The 24,018-nt window shown below is 45.6% G+C and overlaps 1 protein-coding gene across 9 annotated transcripts in view; it reads right to left on the bottom strand.

The window, feature by feature from the left end:
- Window positions 1-3,428: 3,428 nt before the first annotated feature.
- The window catches only part of LDB2 (LIM domain binding 2), a 437,269-nt gene continuing 416,679 nt past the window's right edge, over window positions 3,429-24,018 (bottom strand). The window contains exons 6-9 of one of the 9 annotated variants that reach the window (XM_043906127.1): window positions 14,934-15,057; window positions 10,968-11,119; window positions 7,942-8,084; window positions 4,559-4,789 (exon numbers count right to left, since the gene is read on the bottom strand). In XM_043906127.1, the coding sequence (XP_043762062.1) occupies window positions 4,783-4,789; window positions 7,942-8,084; window positions 10,968-11,119; window positions 14,934-15,057 (426 nt within the window). In that variant the 3' untranslated portion in view covers window positions 4,559-4,782. Of the gene's footprint in view, window positions 5,051-7,941; window positions 8,085-10,967; window positions 11,120-14,933; window positions 15,058-24,018 lie in introns of all 9 variants that reach the window. The other 8 variants (XM_043906128.1, XM_043906129.1, XM_043906130.1 and 5 more) reach the window with 8 other exon arrangements.

The raw sequence follows: 24,018 nt of genomic DNA, 5'->3' as shown, positions 1-24,018 counted from the left end.
CGTAGAGTTTATTTCCCTGCTCCACTGATGCTGGATTGTCCTTGAGAGTCGCGTTGGCCAATGGACGCAGTGTGAGCAAGTGTGTGTCTGTGAGATTTAGCTTCTCTTCTTTCACTTCTTTCAGAATCTGCCAAGAAAAGTGTGTGCTCTGAAGACTGCCTGTCCTAGATAGAGACCCGAGGGGCAGATGTGAGGAAGAGTTGGTCCAGGTGATCCACAGTCCCATCAGGGAGAAAAATAAAATATTTCTGGTTATCGGCTGCTGAGATTTGGAGGTTGTTACAGAGCAAAACCCAACTATGCACCACCACTGTGTTTCCACCATCGTGAGACCACTCAGGCAAAGGACCTAGCAAGTGGCTGACACGTAGTGTGTACTTGAGAAATGGTTGCCCTTGGAATTATTCTGGGCCTGACAAATCTCCTGGGCCTAACAAATCATTTAAGTTAGTTGTAAGCCAGTGTTTTGTAAAATGTTTTGTGCTGACTTGACCTCTGAGAAACTTGAACAAGCCCATCTCCGCTACCTCTCATCTCTTATGTACCCACAAGGGTAAAAGTCACTTTACGTTGTGCCATAGAATGACAGATTGCAACATAAAGGGAAAATGCGTGGTAAGCAGTGGTTTCATGATCTCTTGCTTGGGAATTTTTAACTTGTCTATTTCGATACGTATGATAGAGTTTAGATATTAAGGATTCAGATGGAAATGATTAAACCACTCAGTCCTAGAAAAGTCTAGCAGGACAGTGAAAGGTATTTAATAACAGAAACAAAAACTTTTCAGGACAGAGCCAAGGCACAAGCAAGAACCAAGTGCTCTTGGATCTCAGAGGGGTCAACAGACACTGACCAGAGTTGGGGAGTCATCTCAGGGGCCAGGAGAAGCAAACTGGGCCTTTAAGAGTGAATAGCTTTGGGGACTGCCCTGGTGGTCCAGTGGTTAAGAATGATTACCTGTCAAGGCAGAGAACATGGGTTCGATCCCTGATTTGAGCAGATCTCACATGCCAGGGGGCAACTAAGCCCAAGCGCCTCAACTACTGAGCCTGCATGCCAAGAGCCCACACTCGGCAACAAGAGAAACCACTACAATGAAAAGCCCACCCACTGTGACAAAGGCCAGTGCAGTCAAAAATAATTGATTAATTAAAACAAAAAAGGAAAAATAGAATATAATTGTTTAAAAAAAAAAAGGATGGGGTAGCTCTGGTTATGTAAAAAGGTGGGGGTGGCATTTGAAGAGGGAGAAACATGCAAAGGTGTGTCTGACGTGAGCACTTAGTGTATTCAGATAACAAAAGGGAGTGTAGGTAGATGATGGTCAGGCACCAGTGGGAAGGGGCTAAGGACACTGTCAGGAAAGCAAGGACCAGCCTGTGAACTGTGTTGGATGCTGGAGAGGTTTGTTTCCAAACACGGCCGCCTGCAGTTTCCCCCCTTGTTGGAGGCACCTTGCTACTTACCCATCACAGAGGGAAGTCTGGGTCTCTGCACCTTGAATCTGGCCTGTCTTGATGGACAGCGCAGAGAAGTGATGGTGTTTCAGTTCTAGGCACTGGCAGTTTGCTTCTCCTCCCCTGGGAACCCAACCTCTACTCTGTGAAAGCCCTGTGGAGAGGCTGTACAGGAAGGCACTCTATTCAACAGCCCTAAATTCCACCCTAATTGCCAGCTATGTGACTGCACCATCTTGAATGTCCAGCCTAGCCAAACCTCTGATGACACCATCTCCAACCAACGTCTGTGCCCCTAAGTGCAGACCGCCTGACCATTGAGCTCTCAGAAGGTTAACTGGTAATAATAAATTGCCTCTTGAGTCTCCGGGTTTGGGGTCGATCAGCTGTGTAGCAATAGATAAGTGGAACAGACGTCAAACAAATTGTCCCAGAAATCATCTGTGATGACTGCAGGTTGGTGACTTTAAAGAACTGATAAAAGGAAGCCTGAAATGATGAGGTGGGCAGAGGATAAGCTAGCAGTTCTCTTACCCTAGTGGGGAAGTTTCAATTACAGTAGCTGTTTCCCTCAATTTCCTTTAGCTCTGTTGCTACTCTACTGCACATTTTCCTCCCAATGCTAATGTTGTAAGGAAACAATGTGATGCTCTAGCGAGAACTACAAACCCTATAGGCTTTGTAGTCAAGGGAGATGCAGAAACAAATTCCACCCATGTCACCCGTGAGCTCTGAGATGGAGCAAGTCACTTACTGAAGCAGACGGTTGCTGCCCTTTCTGGGACTAGCCTCCCCGTGCCGAGATGCTAAGACTGTGGCCTTCCAGTTGATCTCTCCTCTGCAGGACAGCCCTTGGCTGATGGGGGCCCATCTTATTCTGAAGATACTGCCTCCCACACACCCTGCGAGTGGCCCCAGCCAATGACTGACCAGTACAAGTGTACAGAAATCTGGCCGCTGAGTTGCAAGGGTTAGATAACTCTGTGCCCCAAGCTTTCCCCTGCACCATGGACCAGGCTCAGCAAGTTGGCTTTCTGAGTTCGCATCTTTCCTAGCTCTTTCCTCTTTCCCATCTTCCCCCCTCCACTCCCTTAAAGATTTTTTTTTTTAACTGTGAAGATCCCCTCAGTAACTCTGTGCCCCAAATTCTGGTCTAGGGTTCTGCTTCTGGGACTCTCAACCTAAGAGACACACTCTCCCTTCTCTTCTCTTTTTCAAGCCCCTCTTTTCCAGAACTGGCTGAGATGATCTATTACTACAGCCTGGCACTTTATACACACCCAGTTAATGCTAACAGATTTCTTCTCTCATCTTTCTCCGTCGAACAGAGTAGACAAATGCGACGAAAGTTCTTGAGACCCAAAGTCCTCAAATGAGTTTTCTGTAATATTTGTATAATGAGCTTTTTAGAAAAATAGGCAAGTGGGAGCACTGGTTTATAAAAAATGGGGAGATGGAGGCCTACTTGGTGGAGCTGTGAGGATTACCTGAAATAAAGCCTCCTCTGTCCATGGATTTCTCCAGGCAACAATACTCGAGTGGGTTGCCATTCCCTTCTTCAGGGGATCTTCCCGACCCAGGGATAGAATCTGGGTATCCTGCATTACAGACAGATTCTTCACTGAGCTCTCAGGGAAGCCTGAAGTAATGTCTGTGGATCTTAAATTGAGATGTTTGGTACAGAGTAAGCACTCAGTGAGTGGAAGCTGCTGCCCTTGTATTGACCAGCCATAGGGAGCCAGGTCAATCCTTGTTTTCCAATTCCTGTGTCTGTGGCCAGCACAGAGAAGGCACCTCTGTATTTGCCCAGGTAAACTGCAGTGAGTGTGGAAGAAACTGTACTTTATAAGGATGAGCCGTTTTCACAGTCCCACTCCATGTGGGATTTGGGTCATAAATCCATGCTCAGTACGTCTCATCATCGTGGGCAGATTTCTCTGCCGGGATCACAGACACACAGACTCCGTTGCTTTGGTCGTTAACACAGTTTATTATTGGCACACTTATCATTAAAGCATACATAAAATACAGCTGTTTTATAACACACGAGCCACTGTGTCTTTACATGTATAGAGGAACATATTAATATGCAAATGGAAAAATTAGTTCTTTTATAAAGTTTCACATAAATACACTGGAATTGCCCCCAAAGAAAAGTCCCCATAAAAGAACCAGGTGAGGGCTTTACAAAATATTATACAGGAAATATACTATGAAGAGAAACAACAGTAAACTCAGATACAATAAAAAAAAAAAAAGAAACCCAAAAGTTTCAGATTTATTAAACTGCCCACAAAATTAATGGATTACATGGCTTGAAATATTTGGATCAACAGCAATTTTACAAACGAATACATTCTCAAGGGGCCAGGTGCCTTTCTTTACATAAAAATCTGTCTTGGTGTCTCTGATGACAAAAAGACATTTCTTGTTTCTGCACTCGGGCGCGACTGAACCAGCTCGGGATCGAGGACCAACTGACATTAGCTTGGCCATGAATTACCCTGCTGGGCCCTCTTCGCTGTTACCCAAAGAAAGAAAAGGTGAAGGAGAAAAAAAAATAATAATAAAGGTACGTTTAAATTACTTTCCAAAAGCGGATTTTTTTTCCTTTTCCTTTTTTACTGAAACAAGAAACTCTCAGATGCAAGTCAAAAAGCAGAAAATATTTTACAATATTAAAAAGTCATCTGTAGTTGGATTCGGCATAGAATGGGATCCTGAGCACTGAGGGTTTACTGACAATATGGCCTTCGTTGGATGGTGGGATGCGGGGTTGGCGAAAGGAAATTAACAAACAAGGTTCAAACTGAGCCAGGAGAAGCGCTAGCATTTGCTCTTGTTTTAATTATGATCAGTGCCAGTATCTGTGTTACCTGCGAAGGCCTCCAGGGAGGGGTCATGGACGTTTATTTGGAATGGTCCTCTCAATTAAAAAAAAAAAAAAGGAAGAAAGAAACTCAGATCATTGTGGTTTAGAGATCGGTATCTGCATGGCAAAGTTTTAATGTCTGCTCCTTCCTCTCCTGTAAGTAAGGATCTGAAATAGTGAGCGTGACCCATGGGGGCTATGGACAGTGGATTCTGGAGCCGGTCACTCTTACTGGGAAGCCTGGGGCGGGGGGTTCTCTGATTTGGTCTCTTGAGTGGCCGGAGGTTTACTGTTCCATGGACTGCTGTTCCCCAGGGCGGGTGAATTGGTGAAGTCTTCCTCGTCGTCCATGCCGTTGGCCGCATCATACTGCGTGTTTTCTAATCTAGTGATTAGCCTTTCGTCCTCGTCCCCAAACTCACCTCCCATCAGAGTTGGCTCTCCTACCACCATCACATCCTGTGAACAGCAGCTGACATTATTACAGGGAACCTTGGAAGAGAGAAGCCCACTTAAAACACTCGCGGGAGGAGGCGCTGGGGGACCCGGGTCAGACACACCGTGTCCTGTAACACCGGGGCCAAGTCTCAGTGGCGGGGGGGCCAAGACGCATATTGGATTTCTACAGGAAATAAACATCGCCTCCTGACGGGAAACAACCACGCGAGTTTATGTCCTTAGTGTGCAGCCTGACACCGGAGAACGAGCAATGCTAGCAATCTGCAGAAATAAAAAAATGGATTTTTCAAAATTAAAAAAATCCACGCTTTGCAACTTGCCGACACTGGGGACTCTTGAGAGGGCAGTGGGCGCTCTGCGAGACCTTGGAAACGCCACCACTTTTACTGAGGGTCTCGGGGCGGCTTTGCAAACTACTGAGAAAGCAGCCAACGCCGGGGAGGACGCGGTTCTGCCGCATTCGCGCAACTCATTCCAAACGGCACTTTCTCTGTCCCAAGGACGGTATATGTTTTAATTGAAGACAGATCTCTCTTTTTTCCTACTTAGCCAGGCCCTTTTATGCAGCCAACATCCTTGACATTCTCCTACTTAATTATGGTAATTAATTTAGGTAAAGTTTTCGATAAAAACAATGTTCACACTGATTTGACAATTTGCATAGCTAATTAAGTCATTAGCAAAAACCTGCTGATTGCCAACAAGCCCTGAATTTACCATCTGTTATTCCGTGGTGCCTGTCACCTATCCCCACACAGGCAACCCCACCACCAATCTGGGCAGTAAAGAGAACCAGTCTGTCCAGCTGGTGCCATTAAAGGAAGACGAAGATAACTAATGATAATTACATAGATGAAGCTGGTCGTCATCAGAGATGGAAGTGTGCAAGAAGAATCCATCTAATCACTCCTTTAAGTACAAACTGTCCTTCCATGCAAACAAGGAAGGCACCTCCTAGAGCTGGGAGCTTGGCAGAGGCCACCGCTGCAGAGGCTCGAGGACAGGGGAGAAGAAAGCCTACCCAAGGCGCGGCTCCGGCCTCCGTGTTCCAAGGGGGCCCTATGGGCCCGATGGCTGACCTGGGCACGGCACGGGGCGTCCGTCAGGTGGATCCTGCTCTTCCAGCTCTGAGCAACAATCTACTTAAGAGTGCCCAACTGCCCTCGGCCTCGGCTGAAGCTGAAACATCAGGGCCAGCCAGATGCTTTTGGAGATGTAAGTACGCATTTGCTGACACGGATGCGAATTTGCCTTGACAACTGGGCAAACGTTCTTTCCACAGGGGCAAGAGAGGCTGCCTGGGGCAGTCTATGAGTGGACCACTGCCTGTGGTCAGGAGAAATGTCCAGCTGTCCCCCCAGGGCCCTTCTCGAAATTTGAAGGTGCCCTTTTGTGACCACCCGGTTTGTTTGGGAATGGAAAACCTTTGTCAGATAGATCGATTCCCCTCGAATTAGAGGGAAGATAATCAGTAGGTTTCACACTGTGCTTTCAGACTAATCAATCACTCTTGTGAAATGATAACAAGGATGTTAAAGAGAAATGTCCCAGATGAAGTAAATGGCTCAAAGGTGACCTGAGTAGACTCAACCATCGAGGTGCGGCAGGGTATTCAATTGTGAGTCCCTAAGAACGTCCTTATGATGCCACCAAGAGCTAGACGTGACATCGACTTATGAGAGACTCACAAGGACTCTTGAAATGAGATGCAAAATAGAGACAGACTTCGAGTGTCAAGAAAGCCGACAGGACGTTAGATGGAACGGGGCTTCCACCTGATCCCTTGGGGTGCTGGGGATACAAAAAGTGACCCTTCATTGCAGGCCATCGGGCGACTGTGCTTATGGTCAGGAGCAAAGGCAGGAGGCAAGACCAAGTTAAGATGTGGCAGAGCGCCACACGAGGGAGAATCCCGCCTTATGACTTGGGTGCAGCACCCTTTGAAGAGCTGGGAAAACACAGGAGTTAGGTGTCACAGGGCAGGAGAAGAATGTTAGAACCGACGCGTGGGTCTGCATTTGTACTGTGAGTCCAAGGTCAGCCAGAGAGGCTGGGGGAATGGGAGGAAGTAAGCATAATTCGGAAACAGAAGAAGCCAACTTAAAAGTGATATTAGCAAAGAAGTTCCCAACACTCCAGATGCCTTCACAGTATCAGCAAACAACAGCCATTCCAGAAAAGTCCTACGAAAATAGTGATTTGAATCTCTTCAAACGGGGTTCATACAGCCTTCTAGTATGTTTGGTATATCTTTGTTCCAGGAACAACTGGAAAAGATGCCCAGGCATAGATATTTTTGAGCATCTGAAATTTCAGAGAGATGCCACGTTTGCCTTACTGATTATAAAACATATCCTTAGCCAGATGCATAATGGTGGGTGTACCTACGTGAGTGTGTGTACACATGTGTGCATGTGTGAGTGATGAATAGATGGCAAGTTATAATAAAACAGACACATGCTAAGGACTTTGTATGCACCTAGAGGCTTGAGGACAGTTACACAATTATGCACAGGACTCTCGCTGGCTCTGCTAAACCTCCAGGCTAGGACATGGGTTCTCCACTCAGGTGGGCTTGACTTGCTATCTTCACGAAATGAGTGGAGACATAAGGCACATTTTGCGTGCGTGCTCAACTACTTCACTTATGTCTTATTCTTTGCGATGCCACGGAATGCAGCCCGCCAGGCTCCTCTGTCCATGAGATTCTCCAGGCAAGAATCCTGGAGTGGATTGTCATTTCCAGAATTCACCAGGGGATTGTCCTGCAGATGATCTCTTTTTGTCTCCTACATTGTCAGCTGAGTTCTACCCCAAGCACCACCTGGGAAGCCCAAGGCACATTTGGGGCTCCTTCTAACGGGGTATTGGCATCGTCTTCCCCACACTCCCACATCTTTAAAAATCTCCACCCCCCCACCCCCACCCCCGCATCATTCAACATCCGCAGTGAGAGCTGCATTTCCTGCCCTCTCTTATGGGGACACCCCCCACCACAAACAGGAGGCAATATTGGTCCACCTGAGAGTAACCCATGTTACTCAGCTCCCCGCGAGGCAGACCCCTCTGCTCCCTGCTGGAGACCCTGGGATGCCACCAGCTGGTGCCCCTGTTACATCTTCTCACTAAGCCCCCCAGCGAGGACCACCAACCTCTGAGCAGGACTGGGAGGGACTCCTTTTAGGGCTCCTCCATGCTTCTCCTTAAACTGGCCAGCAGGGGTCACTGCTGTGGACTGACACAGGTCTCCATCCCTCCCAGGGCTGAGGCTGCGGTTCGGGGTCGCTCCCAGCCCCTGCTCATGGAGTGAGAAGCAGAAGCCTAGGATTAAACCCGAGTCCTTGCCGGACACACACGCTGCCGTCCGGCCGCTGGGCGGACCACAGCCGTGGCTGCGGTAACACACATCTCTGTCCGTGCCTTCAGACAGGGCAGCTAAGGCCAGCAAGTTAAACAGGAACAGGGCGTGGGTGATTCAGGACACAGGGCTGAAAGGTGTGACCCTTACAAGCCAGTCGGTGCTTATCATCTGACAGCCAACCAGCCGGGGGACCTACAGGAATGGACACGTTTGCCTAACCTGGATGGCTTCCCTGTTTCTCTCAGCCATTTCTAAGTTTCACTTAATGAACATCTCCTTCATTGCACGGTGAGGATACTACAAACATTCTTCCTGCACTTTCTAATGGTGCCTTGCTCTTGTCTGAAGGGTCTCAACTCATTAAAGACCGTCTCAGTACTCTTGCCTGGAGAATCCCATGGACGGAGGAGCCTGGTAGGCTGCAGTCCATGGGGTCGCTAAGAGTCGGACACGACTGAGCGACTTCACTTTCACTTTTCACTTTCATGCATTGGAGAAGGAAATGGCAACCCGCTCCAGTGTTCTTGCCTGGAGAATCCCAGGGACAGGGGAGCCTGGTGGGCTGCCGTCTATAGGGTCGCACAGAGTCAGACACGACTGAAGTGACTTAGCAGCAGCAGCAACATAGGTATCTTCCAGCAAAACGCAATCGTTGGTTGGGAGGACAAGAATGTAACGGAGTAGAAAAAGTCAGGTGCTCTTTAAAAAAATTGCAGTGCTTCTGACCAGGCCCAGGTATGCTAAAATACACGGACAGGTAGCTGCTATTCTGTACCCATGGCAGACATCACTAACGGATAGCCTACCACGCCCAGTTCAGGCTTAGAATCTTTCTGGACACCCTACCCTGAGAATTGACCCCAGGAGACTGAGTTGGCAGGAAAGAAGAAACCTCTTCATCATCCCTCCTTTAAATAGTGAGCTCTTAAAAAAAGAAAAAAAGTAGTGAGCTCTTCAATGACAGAACTTGGGCATCTTTTGGTCTTTTTTTAAAAAATTATTTTAAATCTTGGGATTACCAACACCTGGTATAGTGTAGGGCACACAATAGGAGCTCAGAAAATGCTTGACGAACTGCTCTGAATTCTTGCAGCCCCTGTGCCTCTAAGTAGCTACATCAGAGTTCCAGAAATCTCTGGAACGTACTTTCAATTATTTGTGGAAACTAACAACCTTTAGTTTCTAAAACTCTCGGATTAAATGAATAAATAGGCTACTTGTGTATGCTTTGGGGGCTGATTTATTTACACCTGGCCATTTTTTTTTTGTATGCATTTTCCATTTAACCAGCCGTGGGTATAACTTACTGGCACCTTAATAAGAAGACTGATTTTCTCCTTTCATTTCCACCCCCCTCACTCTTCAGGGATGATAGCCCAGTTCAAAAAACAGAGGTGACTCTGGTATTATCTAAAGACTGAAATTCTTAATGCTCTTGAAATTAAAATGACACCTACCCCACAGGCTGGCCACTCTCTCGTGACCCTTCCTTTTTAATGTACTGGGGAATGATGACCATACCCTCTGTCTATGGAGGACAGGAGGAGAGGCCGGGTAATTCTCAGATGCGCTGATGGGGTTGGGTTTAGCCGAAGAGAACTGACCAATGGGATGTGGGGGCAAGTGGGTAGGTGGGGGACAGATTTGAAAGCCACATTTAGAAGTAAGTGGAGAACCTTCTGGAAAGGATGGTCCACTCTCACATGGACAGGAGACAGAGCAGGATCAGAACCTGAAGGAGGAGGGCCACAGCCCAAGAGGGGAGACGAGTGAGAAAGAGGGGAGAGGTAAAAAAACTGCACTGGAGGAGGAGGGCGGCTGCAAGAAAGGGCACACTCTCAAAGACACAGGGTCCAGAGGGCACCTCTGAGGCACCACGAGAATCCCCGGGATGGAGGCAAGGACAGTCGAAAGCCTGGTGAGGTGATGTACCAAGGTTTGCAGAGAAGGAAAACTCGCAGGTCACTGAAGAGGCAAGACATGCTTCAAGGAACATTGAATTTATCAATAAAAGCGGTAAGTGGTCTAATTCTGGGATGAGGAGTTCAGAGTCCAGAAGGAATCAGGAGGAAGGGAGAGGATTGCGGAAGAGATCAAGAGGAGAGGAAGAAAGTTCCCTTCTAGGGACACCCTCGGCTATCAGTCTCAGAGTTCAAAGAAGCCCCCTTCTGAGCGGCCCATTTCCTTCATCAAGACCCAGAACTGAAAGAAAAGGGTCAAGAGGTCAAGAGAGTTGAGCCCAAACCTGGGGCTGAAACTCCCCCTAAGCTAGTGAAACAGAGGAAGCAAAATCCACTGAGCTGCCCTGGCCTTGAGTTAATTACCTGAGTCTTAAAATAAGAGGAGATGCCCATGTCTGGGGCGGGGAGGGGTTGGGGACAGCCGAATGACAATCTGGAGTCTGAGTGCCAGGAGCTAGCTTTCCAGTGGAACACGGGGTCCCGGCGATGGTGCTCAGAGCCCCTTATCTGCCAGCAGGCACATCGCTCAGTGATATTTTAATTAAACCTTAGGTGACATGTCCCCTGTCTGCGACTCTGACGGCATTTTCATTCCTGCCCCGCTGCAGCACAGACTCTGCGAATTGCTTTCTAGGTCCCAGTTTGCAGGGGCTGGTTTTCAGGACAGAGTCCTGCCCCCTTCCTCCCAACTCCTGTCCCTGCCTGCCCCTTCCCCCACCCCACCTCCCGGCCGCCGGTCCAGAAGGTCTCTGCAGCTAAGAGTCTTTTCTGCGGGGCGGGGGCGGGGGGTGGTGGTGCCTGGAATTGGGAGGCGGCAAAGGCGGGAATTGCAGCCTGCGAGGAAAGCGAGACTTACAGGTACCTGACTGGTCAGACTCAGGTTGGCGGCCGCGGTCTTCTTCTTGCTGCCGGCGCTGTTGGCCGCGTTGCCCGCGCTGCTGTTGGAGGTGCTGCTGGTGGAGTTTTTCCGTTTCCTCCGTTTGGTCGTCGGTTGCCTTGCGGGTTCTGCTGCAATACGGAACAGGGAGGCAGGGTCAGCTCCCGGGCGCCTGCCGCGGGCCCTCCAGGGACGTTTTCCTAAAGTGAAAACGCTAGACTATCGCCATTTCCCCCACGCCCCCTCCTTTTAACTTGACAAAAAGGAGAGAACTGACGATCTAGTTTTAGCACAACATGATGGACATTCTTTTCTTTAACATGTCTATAAAATGATTTGCATTTAATTGTTCTTTCTGATTTCATCTGCATGTCTCCTGCTCAGCCATGTCCTACTCTTTGTGACCCCTTGGACTCGAGCCCGCCAGGCTCCTCTGTCCATGGGATTTTCCAGGCAAGAACACTAAAGTGAGTTGCCATTTCCTACTCCAGTGGCTCTTTCTGACCCAGGGACTGAACCTGAGTCTCCCTCTTCTGCATTGGCAGGTGGATTCTTCACCACTAGCACCGCCTTGGAAACCCATCTATATGTCTGGGATCTGTGAATAAGTCTTAGGGGTGACTTATACCCCTATCACAATTTGAACTTAAAATATTATTACCACTGTGAATTTTGAGAAAAAATTTTTATGGCCTACCTTCTTTTTATAATAAAAGGGGGGCTCTGAGAACCCGCCTGTAATGAGGAGACTTGGGTTTGATCCGTGGGTTGGGAAGATCCTCTGGAGAAGGGAAAGGCTACCCACTCCAGTATTCTGGCCTGGAGAATCCATGGACAGTCCATGGGGTTGCAAAGAGTTGGACACGACTGAGAGACTTTCACACTATTCAGACTGAGATTCCTAGGGAGCCTCCGAGGCCTGAGAAAAGTGTGTTTGTGTGTGTGTGCGTGCACGCACATGTGTGCACCCAGTTGTGTCTGAGTCTTTGTGACCCCAGGGGCTGCAGCCCACCAGGCTCCTCTGTCCATGGAATTTTCCAGGCAATAATACTGGAGTGGGTTGCCATTTCCTACTCCAGGGATCTTCCCGACCCAGAGATGAAACTTGCAACTCCTGCATTGGCAGGTGGATTCTTTACCACTAGCGCCACCTGTATGAACTTAGTTAAATTAGGGACCCACTGAGCAAGTGCAGCACCTACTGGCCAAGTGTCATATTGCAGCCAAGCTCTACTACACCTTGGAATGCTGAAGTAAAAAGGTGTCCATCCAACCAGCCATTGACGTGGAACTTACGGATTCCCAAGCCCTGGTGTTTAAAGAATGCAACTAACTGGAAAATTCCTGCAGGGGGAATGTCTTAATATGCTATAATCAATATATTAATGAAAGGAAACGACCTCTTCCAGAAGGTTTAGAAATAGAAAAAAAAAATTTTTTTGAACCTGAAGGATGAGGCAAGATCTTATTGGAAGTGTAAAGACTTATGGAAATGTGTAGTAAGAAGAATTTCATTTATTTATTATGTATTATGAGCATGACTCATTCTTTTCCTATTCTATTTTTGGTCATTATTTTATATTCATAACAACTCTATTAATTAGGTACTATTATAATCTTTGCTTTAAGAATGAGAAACTTTCAGAAGACTGTTCCAGGCCCTTACTGGAAATGCTATGTAAGAGCATCATTTGCTAACCCTACTCTAGATCCAGCCCTGATGGAGAGAAGGTAAGCTAGGGCCATACCGGAACTAAGTGAGGGGACCTTTGGCATTTTCTTGAGACATCTTTGCTGCTTCTAGTGGACAATGGGGTGAGTTTGTCTTAAGGCTCATTTCAAAGACTACTTGGTCCATCATGTTATTCCTGACTTTTGATGAAGCAGTAGAAGGTTTCTATTTAGACACTGCTTTTTCTTTCATAAGTATTTTCATCTTAATGTCTGAAGATATTCATTGACAGAGGCCTAACATCCCTATCCATGGAGAGTTATGGGTGCTTATTCTGAAGGTTATGGAAACAGAAAACAGAACTGTTCCAGCTTAGGCAGCTGGAGGTGAGTTGAGTGGTACAGTCTAAAGTTAAGCAAATACCCCAGTTCTCCCTGACCAGCACCTTCTTCCTTTGACTTGAATTGAAATCTTCTGCTTTTTATAAAAAAAAAATTGTATTTTTAATGGAATTTTGGGAAAATATGCCTAAAATGTATGCTCTGTGTGGCTCCTACTGCCTGTAGGTGGCTGTAGGAATAGAGTCATGAATTGAAGACATAAAAACTTATTGTGACATAGGTCTCCATTGATTTAGCCTTGCACTAACTTTGGCAAGTTCTGCTTTAAATCTCAGGCCTATTATATCAAATGGGAAAAACAAGAAATATCTCATACCTCACAATAACCCTAGTGAGGATTCAATAAAAAAAAAAAAAAGGAAAGTGCTGAGAGACTGTTATTTGTGACTGTTTTCATGCCATGCTATAAGCAGAGTGGCTTGACCAGTGTCTGGCATCTTGTAGGGGCTTGGTGAATAGTTGCTGAGTTAATGACTGAATTAATGGATAATATATGAATTACGGGGCTTCCCTGGTGGCTCAGATGGTAAAGAATCTGCCTGCAATGCAGGAGGCCCCAGTTCAATCCCTGGGTCAGGAAGATCCCCTGGAGAAGGGAATGGCAACCCACTCCAGTGTTCTTGCCTGGAGAATCCCATGGACAGAGGAGCTTGGTGGGTGACAGTCCATGGGGTCACAAAGAGTTAGAGATGACTGAATGACTCACACACACACAGACAGACACACACACACACACACGTCATATGAATTACATGTGCATACATCAGGAAATAGAAGTCTTCAAGACCTGTAGTGAGTGAAATTTTTTCCCCATAAAACCTTATTGCTATTGAAAGAGAAAATAAGGCCAATTTAAGCACATTTAATACCTTTGAAAAATGATGTTCTAAATGTCGAAAATTCCCCTAAGATGGGGATGCAACTATTCTATATAAAGTAATGCTCATTTCCCCAGCTTTCTAAACATGTACTTGACTACACTGACTATATTCTCTTTATTTAAAACGCCTGGCCAATTACCAGTGGAAGGTGACCATTATATTTCATGATTCAGAAAGCTATGTCCCTCTTGTTAATAATTACTCTTCATAAAAATAATTTTTAGCGACTGGATACATTTTGCTTTTACGATCAGTGAGGCTCAGCACACGTCTGGGAGTGAACATGTATTAGATAGAAAGACAGTTAATGATGACTCGGAGCAGTGATTTCAGAACCCCAGCAGGAGGCCACAGCATCTAAACTGCATCCTGGGGACGTGGGAGAAATGGGGCCTTTTATGTATTCTTTTCATGATCAGAGTACCCTTTGATATTATGTATCTTTAAAAACGGCAAAACTTTCTCCCTCCCTCCTTCCCGTTCTTCCTCCATCTATTCCTTCCCCCCTCCCTCTCTTCCTTCTTTCTGTTTTCTGCCCACTCCCCCATTCTTCCTTTTTTCTTCCTTCTCCCCCTTTCTTTTCCTAATTTCTACCATTCTTCAAAGAATAAAGAAAACTAAAGTAAGCCATCAGCGGTTACCAGTCTTGTCCAGTGGAACGACCACTGGCCTGGGAGACAGCGAACCTTGGTTCTCATCTCGGCTTTATCAACATCTTCTCGGTAACGTTAAAGAAATCAATTTCCTTCTGTGAGTTTCAGGTCCTCCTAAATCTAGCAAGTGAGGAGACTGTGGAGCACGGTCACTACATCGAAGAAGAATGCTTGTCCTTCACCAACTCAGTGTCTTTGGATCCAACATCAGGGTCAGAACATCCCTTATAAACTACTTTGCCTGATACGTTTATAGTCACTCCAGTTTCCTCTCCCTTCATCCCCAGAAGAAGCCTCAGAAAAAGCATGTAGATGGAGAGTGAAGAGCGAGGTCTTACCTGGCGGCGCCACCATCCGCTGCCACTTCTGAAACAAGCAGGTCTTCAGGCAGTCCCGCGGACTGAGGTTGTAAGTTTTATGTCTGGACATCAGTTCTTGCATTGGCTCCAGTATTACACACAACTGCAAGGAGTTCAAAGACACCAGTGTTTCACTACTTGATAATATTATTTGCAATAAATAATATTAACAGCCGGAATCCATTTAGAAGCGTAAAGACACTTTTCTTCCCTCTCCCCCCAAGCATTTTTTATTTTTTTCTGGTTAAGTGTGGAGGAAAAGAAATATTACCAACACTTGATAATGCTCACTCTCTTTAGTATCATTTATAATATCATATTACAGCTGAGTGTGATTTATATACACACACACATATTTACCCACATATTCTATACTGGTGGTTGGGTGGATATACGCAGTTATATTCTGAAATGAAGTGATTCTCTCTGGTTAAAGAAAAAAGCTCTTTCATATAGCGCAGCATGCTCAGATTTCTACTCTAATTTCCGTTGTTTTTCCTGTTTGCCTAACCACACACTGTGAGTTACAATGGCAGTTTATGTAGATTTTCTGTCAGTGAAATCATCATTCAAGCTTTTGAGAACAAAGTGGTAACTTCAAGTATGTTTTTTGATCCTAATTCTTATAAAAAACCGTGATGAACACGACTTCATTTTTATCCATGGACTCATCTGTATTTTACACAAGATGTGAAAATTGGTAACGTATATACTCCCACATATATCCAGTGTGGGGTTTTTGCTCTGGTTCTGTACGTAGACACCCTTCTTGCTTCCTTTAGTTAGACCTTTCAGCTCTACTGCAGTCCAAGACATCTGACGACAAAGACTAATGTATGAAATAAGAAGGTAAATCCAGTTAGCATTGCCCTGGACTTTTCTGAATTCCTTCTCAGTTGGGAGATCATCAGAACGGTGCTGCATTGAGAGGGCTGTTGCTGAGAGGGCAAAGACCACAGGTTGGAACAACGTGTCCATTGCTGTTGCAACAACAGCAATACAAACACTGGCAACGCACCAGTGCACGCACGCGAAGTCTCTCCGGTCGTGTTTGATTCTTTGTGACCGCAAGGACTGTAGCCCGACAGGCTCCTCTGTCCGTGGGATTTCCCAGGCAAGAATACTGGAGTGGGCTGCCATGCCCTGCTCCAGGGGATCTTTCCAATCCAGGGATTGAACCTGCATCTCTGACATCTCCTGCACTGGCAGGCGGGTTCTTTACCGCTAATGTCACCCAGAAAGCCCTGGCAATGCACCTATCCATCCGTGTGAAAAGACGTCATTTTATTATGAAAGACAGACGTTCAATCTCTGCCTTCATCTGCCCATCTTTTTTTACTACCTCTTTCCCTTTCTGTCGTGTCTCGTCTGAGTATTTCCCTAGAGGCCACACTTCTTATTGTCCACTGGGTTCCCTTGACCCGGAATTCTTCGCTCCTCTCCTCCTGGTTTACACCCACTCATCCTTGAAGGCAGAGTCCCTTCTTCTGTTACGCCTTCCTCCCCAGGACTGTGTACTTCTTCCCGTATGGGCTGAGCTGAATACCTCTCCAGCAGAATACCTCTTTCTGCTCTATGAACTTATTTACATTTTGGAACCATCAGCTTCCAAGTCTCTTCTCCACTTGACTTTGAACTCTTTGGATGCTGAAATGAGACTATGCCTTTTATCTCTGTGTTCCTAGACTTGGCTCAAATGAATGGATGCATTGAAAGAGTGTTTCTCAGAAAGACGGGAGGACCTTTCTCTGCCAATGTTCCTCAAAGTCTAAGGCACACTTCTATCAAAGTCAGATGAGTTGATTGTTAAAAATGCAGACTTCCGGGCTCTGCCTCTTCTGTTTTATGGAATCTGGAGATGGGACCCTGAATCTGCATTTAAAAAGAGCATTTCCTCATCTAATTCTGATAAGTATTACCCAAAGCTGAGAGCCACTGCCCTGCAAATGCTGGGTTTTAGCAGAGATAAATACAGAAGCAAGCCATGCACAGATCTCCAGGGGGTTCCTGTTCAAATTTCTTTCTCTTCTCACTGCCCTTCCCCACTTTCCCTCTTCTCAAGTCTAAGCAAGATAATAAAAATTGTCTTCATCTAGAAAAATTCCTTAGCCCTTCCTAGCTATCAATGACCTAAGCCAAACTCCACTAACTCAACTAACCCCACTCAAGGGCCAACTGTGATCTCCTTTCATTTGCAGTTTCTTCGGGAAAAGAGACTAAGATCTCAAAGCTTGAGTGACACAGGTACAGTGTGAGTCAAAGAGACAAAGTCACTAGGGCATCAGGTTGCAAAGTAGTGAGATCTGGGTTAGTTCCAACCCATCTTCAATCTTGTCTATCTCTTGTTTATTTGAGACCTTTTTGAAACCTTTTTGAAACAATAGACTGGTTCCAAATTGGGACAGGAGTACATCAAGGCTGTATATTGTCTCCCTGCTTATTTAACTTATATGCAGAGTACATAATGAGAAATGCTGGGCTGGATGAAGCACAAGCTGGAATCAAGATTGCCAGGAGAAATATCAATAATCTCAGATACGTAGATGACACCACACTTATGGCAGAAAGTGAAGAGGAATTAAAAAGCCTACTGATGAAAGTGAAAGAGGAGAGTGAAAAAGTTGACTTAAAACACAACATTCAAAAAACCAAGATCATAGCATCTGGTCCCATCACTTCATGGCAAATAGATGGGGAAACAATGGAAACAGTGAGACACTTTATTTTCTTGGGCTCCAAAATTACTGCAGATGGTGACTATAGCCATGAAATTAAAAGACACTTGCTCCTTGGAAGAAAAGCTATGACCAACCTAGACAGAATATCAAAAAGCAGAGACATTACTTTGCTGACAAATATCCATCTAGTCAAAACTGTAATTTTTCCAGTAGTCATGTATGGATATGAGAGTTGGGCTATAAAGAAAGCTGAGCACTGAAGAATTGATGCTGTTGAACTGTGGTGTTGAAGACTCTTGAGACTCCCTTGGACTGCAAGGAGATCCAACCAGTCCATCCTAAAGGAGATCAGTCCTGGGTGTTCATTGGAAGGACTGATGCTGAAGCTGAAACTCCAATACTTTGCCTATCCAATGCAAAGAACTGACTCATTGGAGACGACCCTGATGCTGGGAAAGGTTGAAGGCAGGAGGAGAAGGGGATGACAGAGGATGAGATGGTTGGATGGCATCACCAACTTGTTTTGGACATGAGTTTGAGCAAGGTCCAAAAGTTGGTGATGGACAGGGAGGCCTGGCGTGCTGCACTCCATGGGGTCACAAAGAGTCAGACATGACTGAGTGACTGAACTGAACTGAACTTGAAACCTAAAATGTTAATAAAGAAAAACCTGTGAAAGAGGGAGGGTTGCTATACATTTAAGTCTATATTCCAGTGTGTTTTCCTCTACTAATAATTCTTTACTGGAAATCAAAATATGTGTGCAAATTACAGACACCCCTCAGGTCTTCCCCTGTCGCTCATAGCACACACAGGGAAAGGCTCCACATCCTCTCTCCACACAGAGATGAGACGGCATTATCCATCAAAGAACTGCTGTTAGCTTCAGACGGGGTCAGAAGATATCTGCATCTATTATTAAGCTGGAACAGTAAGAAAAGCTTTCAGAGAAATTCCAAGGACTGGGAAAACTTTTTCTTTTAATTAAAAAATGTAAAGATTTTAAAACCATTTCCTTGTGGTCAATTCCCATTCTTGAGAAATTGATTTACAGTGGATATAAAATTTCATGGATGGAGTGGAACAAACATGGGCTTCCAAACTGAGAAGTCTAGGTATAATCTTATCTTTGGCTGAAACACTTAATAATGCTGACACTCGGTTTCACCTGTAAAACCATACGTATCTCGGATATTTGAAAAAGGTGAGATGATACGTCTTGACACGTAAGTTCAACAAACAGTAGATATTATGATCATATATTAACAAGCACAGCGCAGATTGCAAAACAAACCACATTTCTTTTACATTAAATCAATAAGCATTTACTGAGTTTCCTCCTAAGTTTCAGGCACTCTGCTTAGGACATAACTATGAGAATAATATAATCTCAGTCCCCCAGATTTAGTCCCTTAAAAATGATTTTAAGTATATTAAGAACACTACCCTATGTTTGTACTTTAAGCTGCTTAGAAAATCACATCTTCCTGAAGCAAATATTTTCATGATTACAAGTTAGATGGCAAATATTTTTATTATATGACAAGTTACCTATCTGGACCTGGAATGGGTGGTCAGCGTTGAACATACTAAGAAATGGAAGAGTTGGATTTATCGTGAGAACTCAGAAGCTCATTTTCTCTTTCTTTTCCCCCCTTTCCTCTTGGGTTTTTGGGCAACACTTCTTTCAGGTGCTAATCCTCAGGATTTATCCCTTCCCCTTTCGTGTAAAAATATCTTCCCATCGCTGTAACTCACCCCAAAGGAATTTGCATCTCTGAATACTAATCAGGAATCCCCAAAGCCATTTTTCTTCTGGCAGAGGGGTACCAGGCTTGGGAGGCAGCGCGCACCGCCCCTTATTCATGTATGCAAATGAGCCTTCCGTTCTGGGCGCCAAGCGGGCGCCTCTGCCCGGCTGCGTGCTGTAGGTGGCAGAACTAACTCAGACAAAAGCCTCCTTCTCAGGCAGCAAGCCAGTGCATCTTGGCAACAGCAGAAGCCTGAGGCGTTATGGAATGAGATCGGGAAGATGGTTCGTTGAGTAGGTTCCGGCAGTCACTCGCTAAATCCTTCTGGAGCCAGGATTCCTGTTATCCTTGAAGTCTCAGACCCCCTTGAGGATCTGGTGAAGGCTATGCAGCCTGTCTCCCAAATTTTGCACAAAATATTTGTAAGTTTATAAAACCTCCTACATTGCCATCCATTGACTGTAGGTAAAGAGTCCCCAGTTTGTAATATACACGTAGAGATTATGTAAGAAACTATACAAGAAGTGACAGATTTCAAAGGTGCCTTTGCCCCCACCTTCCACACACACACACACACACACACACACACACACACACACACACACACACTCCAACCTCACATGCATGTTAATGGAACTGAGCAGAGTAGCAGAGTTCTCTGATTTTACAGAACAATGTTATCTGCAAAGCTCTGTTTGCTATAAAGTTCCCAGTCCTGGTCTCCCTGCTTGAAAAGAAAAGATTCAGACAAGGACATTTGCAACACTGCATTAGCCTGCCTGAGTCTGCTTTCCACCTGCGGGGCTGCTGGAGCGGTGAAAGGATCTAAAATAGAAGCAGAAGCTAGGAAACAGAGACTCGACCCCGGGGCTCAGAAGAAGGGAACTTAAGAACGGAGAGACTAGTTTCCCCGACAGAGATGACGTCAACTGACTTCCTGACCAAGGAACAGCCACCCAAAATCCGCGTCCCTCCTCCAGCCAATGAACTTGTGGCTGGAATGCTGGCCGCACCCCTGCCTCTTTGGCACGCCTCGTCCACAAACACAGCCCGCCCCAAGCCCTCAACCGATTTGCTGGGGCTGGCTACGGCCTACGGTTCCCAAGTTGCAGTTCCTCCACTGTTCCTGGTTTTCTGGATTTCTGGTCTTTTGAACTTGCCTCAGTTTACCTCTTTTTTTTTTTTTTTTTTAGGTTTCTCGAGGATACCAGGCGAATCCCAGGACATTGTGTGAGGGAACAGGAGTGAGCAAGGCCTGAGATCTCTCTGAATAGGAAGCCCCTAGACTGGTACTCATTGCCTGGTCCAGCTAGGATCCCAAAGAAAACCACTGCCCAGCCTGGCCAAGCTCTGAGGATGGCTTGGGCAGACTTGGTGAGAGTTTTAGGCTGGCCTTGCGCCTTCGATGCTTTCAATTTCATTTTCTGGGATTATGGCCCAGCAGTGACCCTCTGGTATGAAACCCAAACGTATAACCACAATGATGACTTGCTGAGGGGATGAATGAATGAATGTTGAACAGATATTGTGGCCAGATTTATAGCAAAGAGCCATTTGCTAGTGGCAGACAAATTAGGCATTGTCCTCTGGGCTTAGAGGTGATGAACTTGTCCATTTACTAGATAACTGATTGCCGTGTCTGTGCAGAATGCTTTGCATGTGTACACGTATACATGCATATATGCAATTACTACCTGTCGTGGCTGAGCCGGGTGATCTTAGCTCAGCCCCAGACTCCTGCCTTTTCATAGTAACAAAGTGAAAGTGAAAGTGAAGTCGCTCAGTCGTGTTCGACTGTTTGTGACCCTGTGGACTGTAGCCTACCAGGCTTCTCCGTCCATGGGATTTTCCCGGCAAGGGTACTGGAGTCAGTTGCTATTTCCTTCTCCAGGGGAATCTTCCCGACCCAGGAATCGAACCTGAGTTTCCTGTCATAGTAACAAACAGCCTACCAAATCTAGACAGCATGCCGTTTTGTTTTGTTTTCATCTAACAGTTCTCCCAGAGAAATTTGATTCTCCTTAGCCATACATAACTATACACCCATACTCTTTCTTTTTGCTCATCTCCTGATCTGAACCTGGGAATGGGTGGTACTTATTAGAGTTGAAAATGAAATGAAATGTTAGTCGCTCAGTCATGTTGGACTCTTTGTAACCCCAATACTGTAGCCTGCCAGGCTCCTCAGTCAGTGGGATTCTCCAGGCAAGAATACTGGAGTGGTTGCCATTCCCTTCTCCAGGGGGACCTTCCTGACCCAGGGACTGAACCGGGGTCTCCTGCATTGCAGGCAGATTCTTTACCGTCTGAGCCACCAGGGAAGCCCTGCTGAGTTGGCGCTGGCTTAAAAAGCTGATACCTTGGGATTGGCCTTTGGCTAACTCCCAAAGTTGGGTCCTGACCACAACATTTTAATTCAGTCTTTCTGGATGATGGATGACATGCTCTGAGCTTGAACCACCTACTGTTTGTATATAGGTTCATCCAGGGTCACCGTGATCACAGCTGCTTAGGCCATTGCTCATGTTGTTCTTGCCTTAAAGAACTTCTTCCCTCCTTCTCAGTCATCTTAATGGGATATTGGCAAGCTACAGCCAGTGGGTTTACTGTGACCAAGCTTTTGTATTGTCCTGAGCTGCTTCTATGTTGCAACACTACAGTTGAATAAGTACAACAGAGTCTATGTGACCCATAAACTCCTAAAATATGTACCATCTGGCCATTCACAGAAAGGTTGCTAACTCCTTTCCTAGACCAATGCTACTCAAAGGAGGTGCTCTGCAAACCATTTGTTATGTGTCCTCGAAGGGATAAGGAGCTTGAGGCAGGGCATAACTCAGTTCATTGCTTCCTTCATTAAAAAAGTCTTGTGTCAAAAAATGTCAGATGAACTAAACAATGTATTCAATAAAGTGGTTGATTTACATTCTAGAGCGAGCTCCTTCTTTTGGTGTGGATCACTAAAGAGTTTGCAGTCTGGCCCTGTCGGCAAACCATGTTTGATTCTCACCAGTATGACTATTAAGGTCTGCAAGGTCCAGCCCAGAGCTAACATCTGTCTCTGACCATCCTCACTCACAAAGGCCTCTTACATCTGCAGCACTTATTACTAATCTATGTACATCCCAGAGTTTATGTTTGCGTTGGGAATTTTCCTTTCTTGTGGATTTGTTTCATCGTCTTATCTATAGCAAGCCCTATTCTACTTTTCTCTCCCTTTTATTTAACACGGTATTAGGCATACTCAAATATTTGTTGAGTCATACCTTAATAATCACTGTGGAATATCTAACCTATGTCTGTCTCTGGAGTATGTACCTGCCACATATTATACCATTAACCCTCACCACTTCCTGTTCCACTTTTAACAGGTGAGAAAACTCAGAGATTCAAAGCCACTAAGTCACCCAGAGTTGATATTAAAGAGTGTGATTCTTATAATGTATCCAAGCTTATATAACCATTTGAAGGGCAGAAAAGAGGTTCACAGTCAAGTTTGCCTGACTCCAGCCCTGCGCTCTTAACTCATTACTGCTCTGCTGTCTACCTCTCTGATTACGAATGGCCTAAGTCTCTGCTAAGATACCAAGTTCCAAGGCTTTCTCTGTCTTTTATATTGTTCCTTGCACATGGTATTGTGCAAGGAATAATGCACACGGAGAGATGTGTCTATACGGAGACAAGGGTGATACAGAGGGGTGCAGGCTTTGGTGCCAGATTCACATGGATTCAAACCCACGTGTCTGCCATTTACTACTAGCTGTGTGTTCTTCACCAAGAATTTCAGCCTCTCTGAACTGCAGTTTCCTCATCTGTAAAATGGGGACACTGACGCTTGTCTCTGAAGATGTGTAAGAATACATGTAAATCCTTAATGCAATGCCTGGACTGAGGTAGGTACTCAAAAGATGGAAATTGACATTATGATAAATACTGGCTGCATCTGTGGTGCAGTCCCACGGAGCCAATAGATCAACGTGTGATGTGATTGGTTAGCTAGTTGGGGAAGTAAATCACCTTGTTTCCTTGAGACTTAGGGGCTCTAGATGCTCCAAGGGATGGTAATCAGGCCAATGGTACATGGAAATTTAGTAGCTAATGTCTCTGATGATTGGGCTTCCCTGGTGGCTTAGACAGTAAAGAATCCACCTGCAATGCAGGAGACTCGGGTTCGATTCCTGGGTCTGGAAGGTCCCCTGGAGAACGGAATGGCTATCCACTCCAGGATGCTTAGGGCTTCCCCAGTGGCTCAGATGGTAAAGAATCGGCCTGCAGTGCAGGAGACCCAGGTCTCTGATAATAACCCATTTTTAGCGATAAATACAAAATGTTCAAATCCACAGAGCAGAGTCCTTTTTTCTTTTCTGTCTCCCCCAGTAACTTACTCTTCTGGGTAACTCTGAATTAGAAAGATATCAGAGGATGGGGGAGGGCTGGTTAAGAACAAGTTCTTATCTAAGGGTGAAGGAGCCTCTCCTAATTAAGAAACACAGCACAAAAAGAGATCTCATATAAAACAATAGAAAAAAATATAACTTACAGAATCTAGAAGGAAACAAAACAAGCAGATAATTCCCCTAGAAACAGATAAGAGTGAATAACAGGCACCCACAGGAGTAAAACCCACTCTGCCTT

The sequence above is a fragment of the Cervus elaphus genome, chromosome 6 (genome assembly GCF_910594005.1).
Source record: "Cervus elaphus chromosome 6, mCerEla1.1, whole genome shotgun sequence".
Classification (NCBI taxonomy): Eukaryota; Metazoa; Chordata; class Mammalia; order Artiodactyla; family Cervidae; genus Cervus; species Cervus elaphus.
Note: the sequence above shows the minus strand (reverse complement) of the source record. Positions and strands in the feature narration are given on the sequence as shown.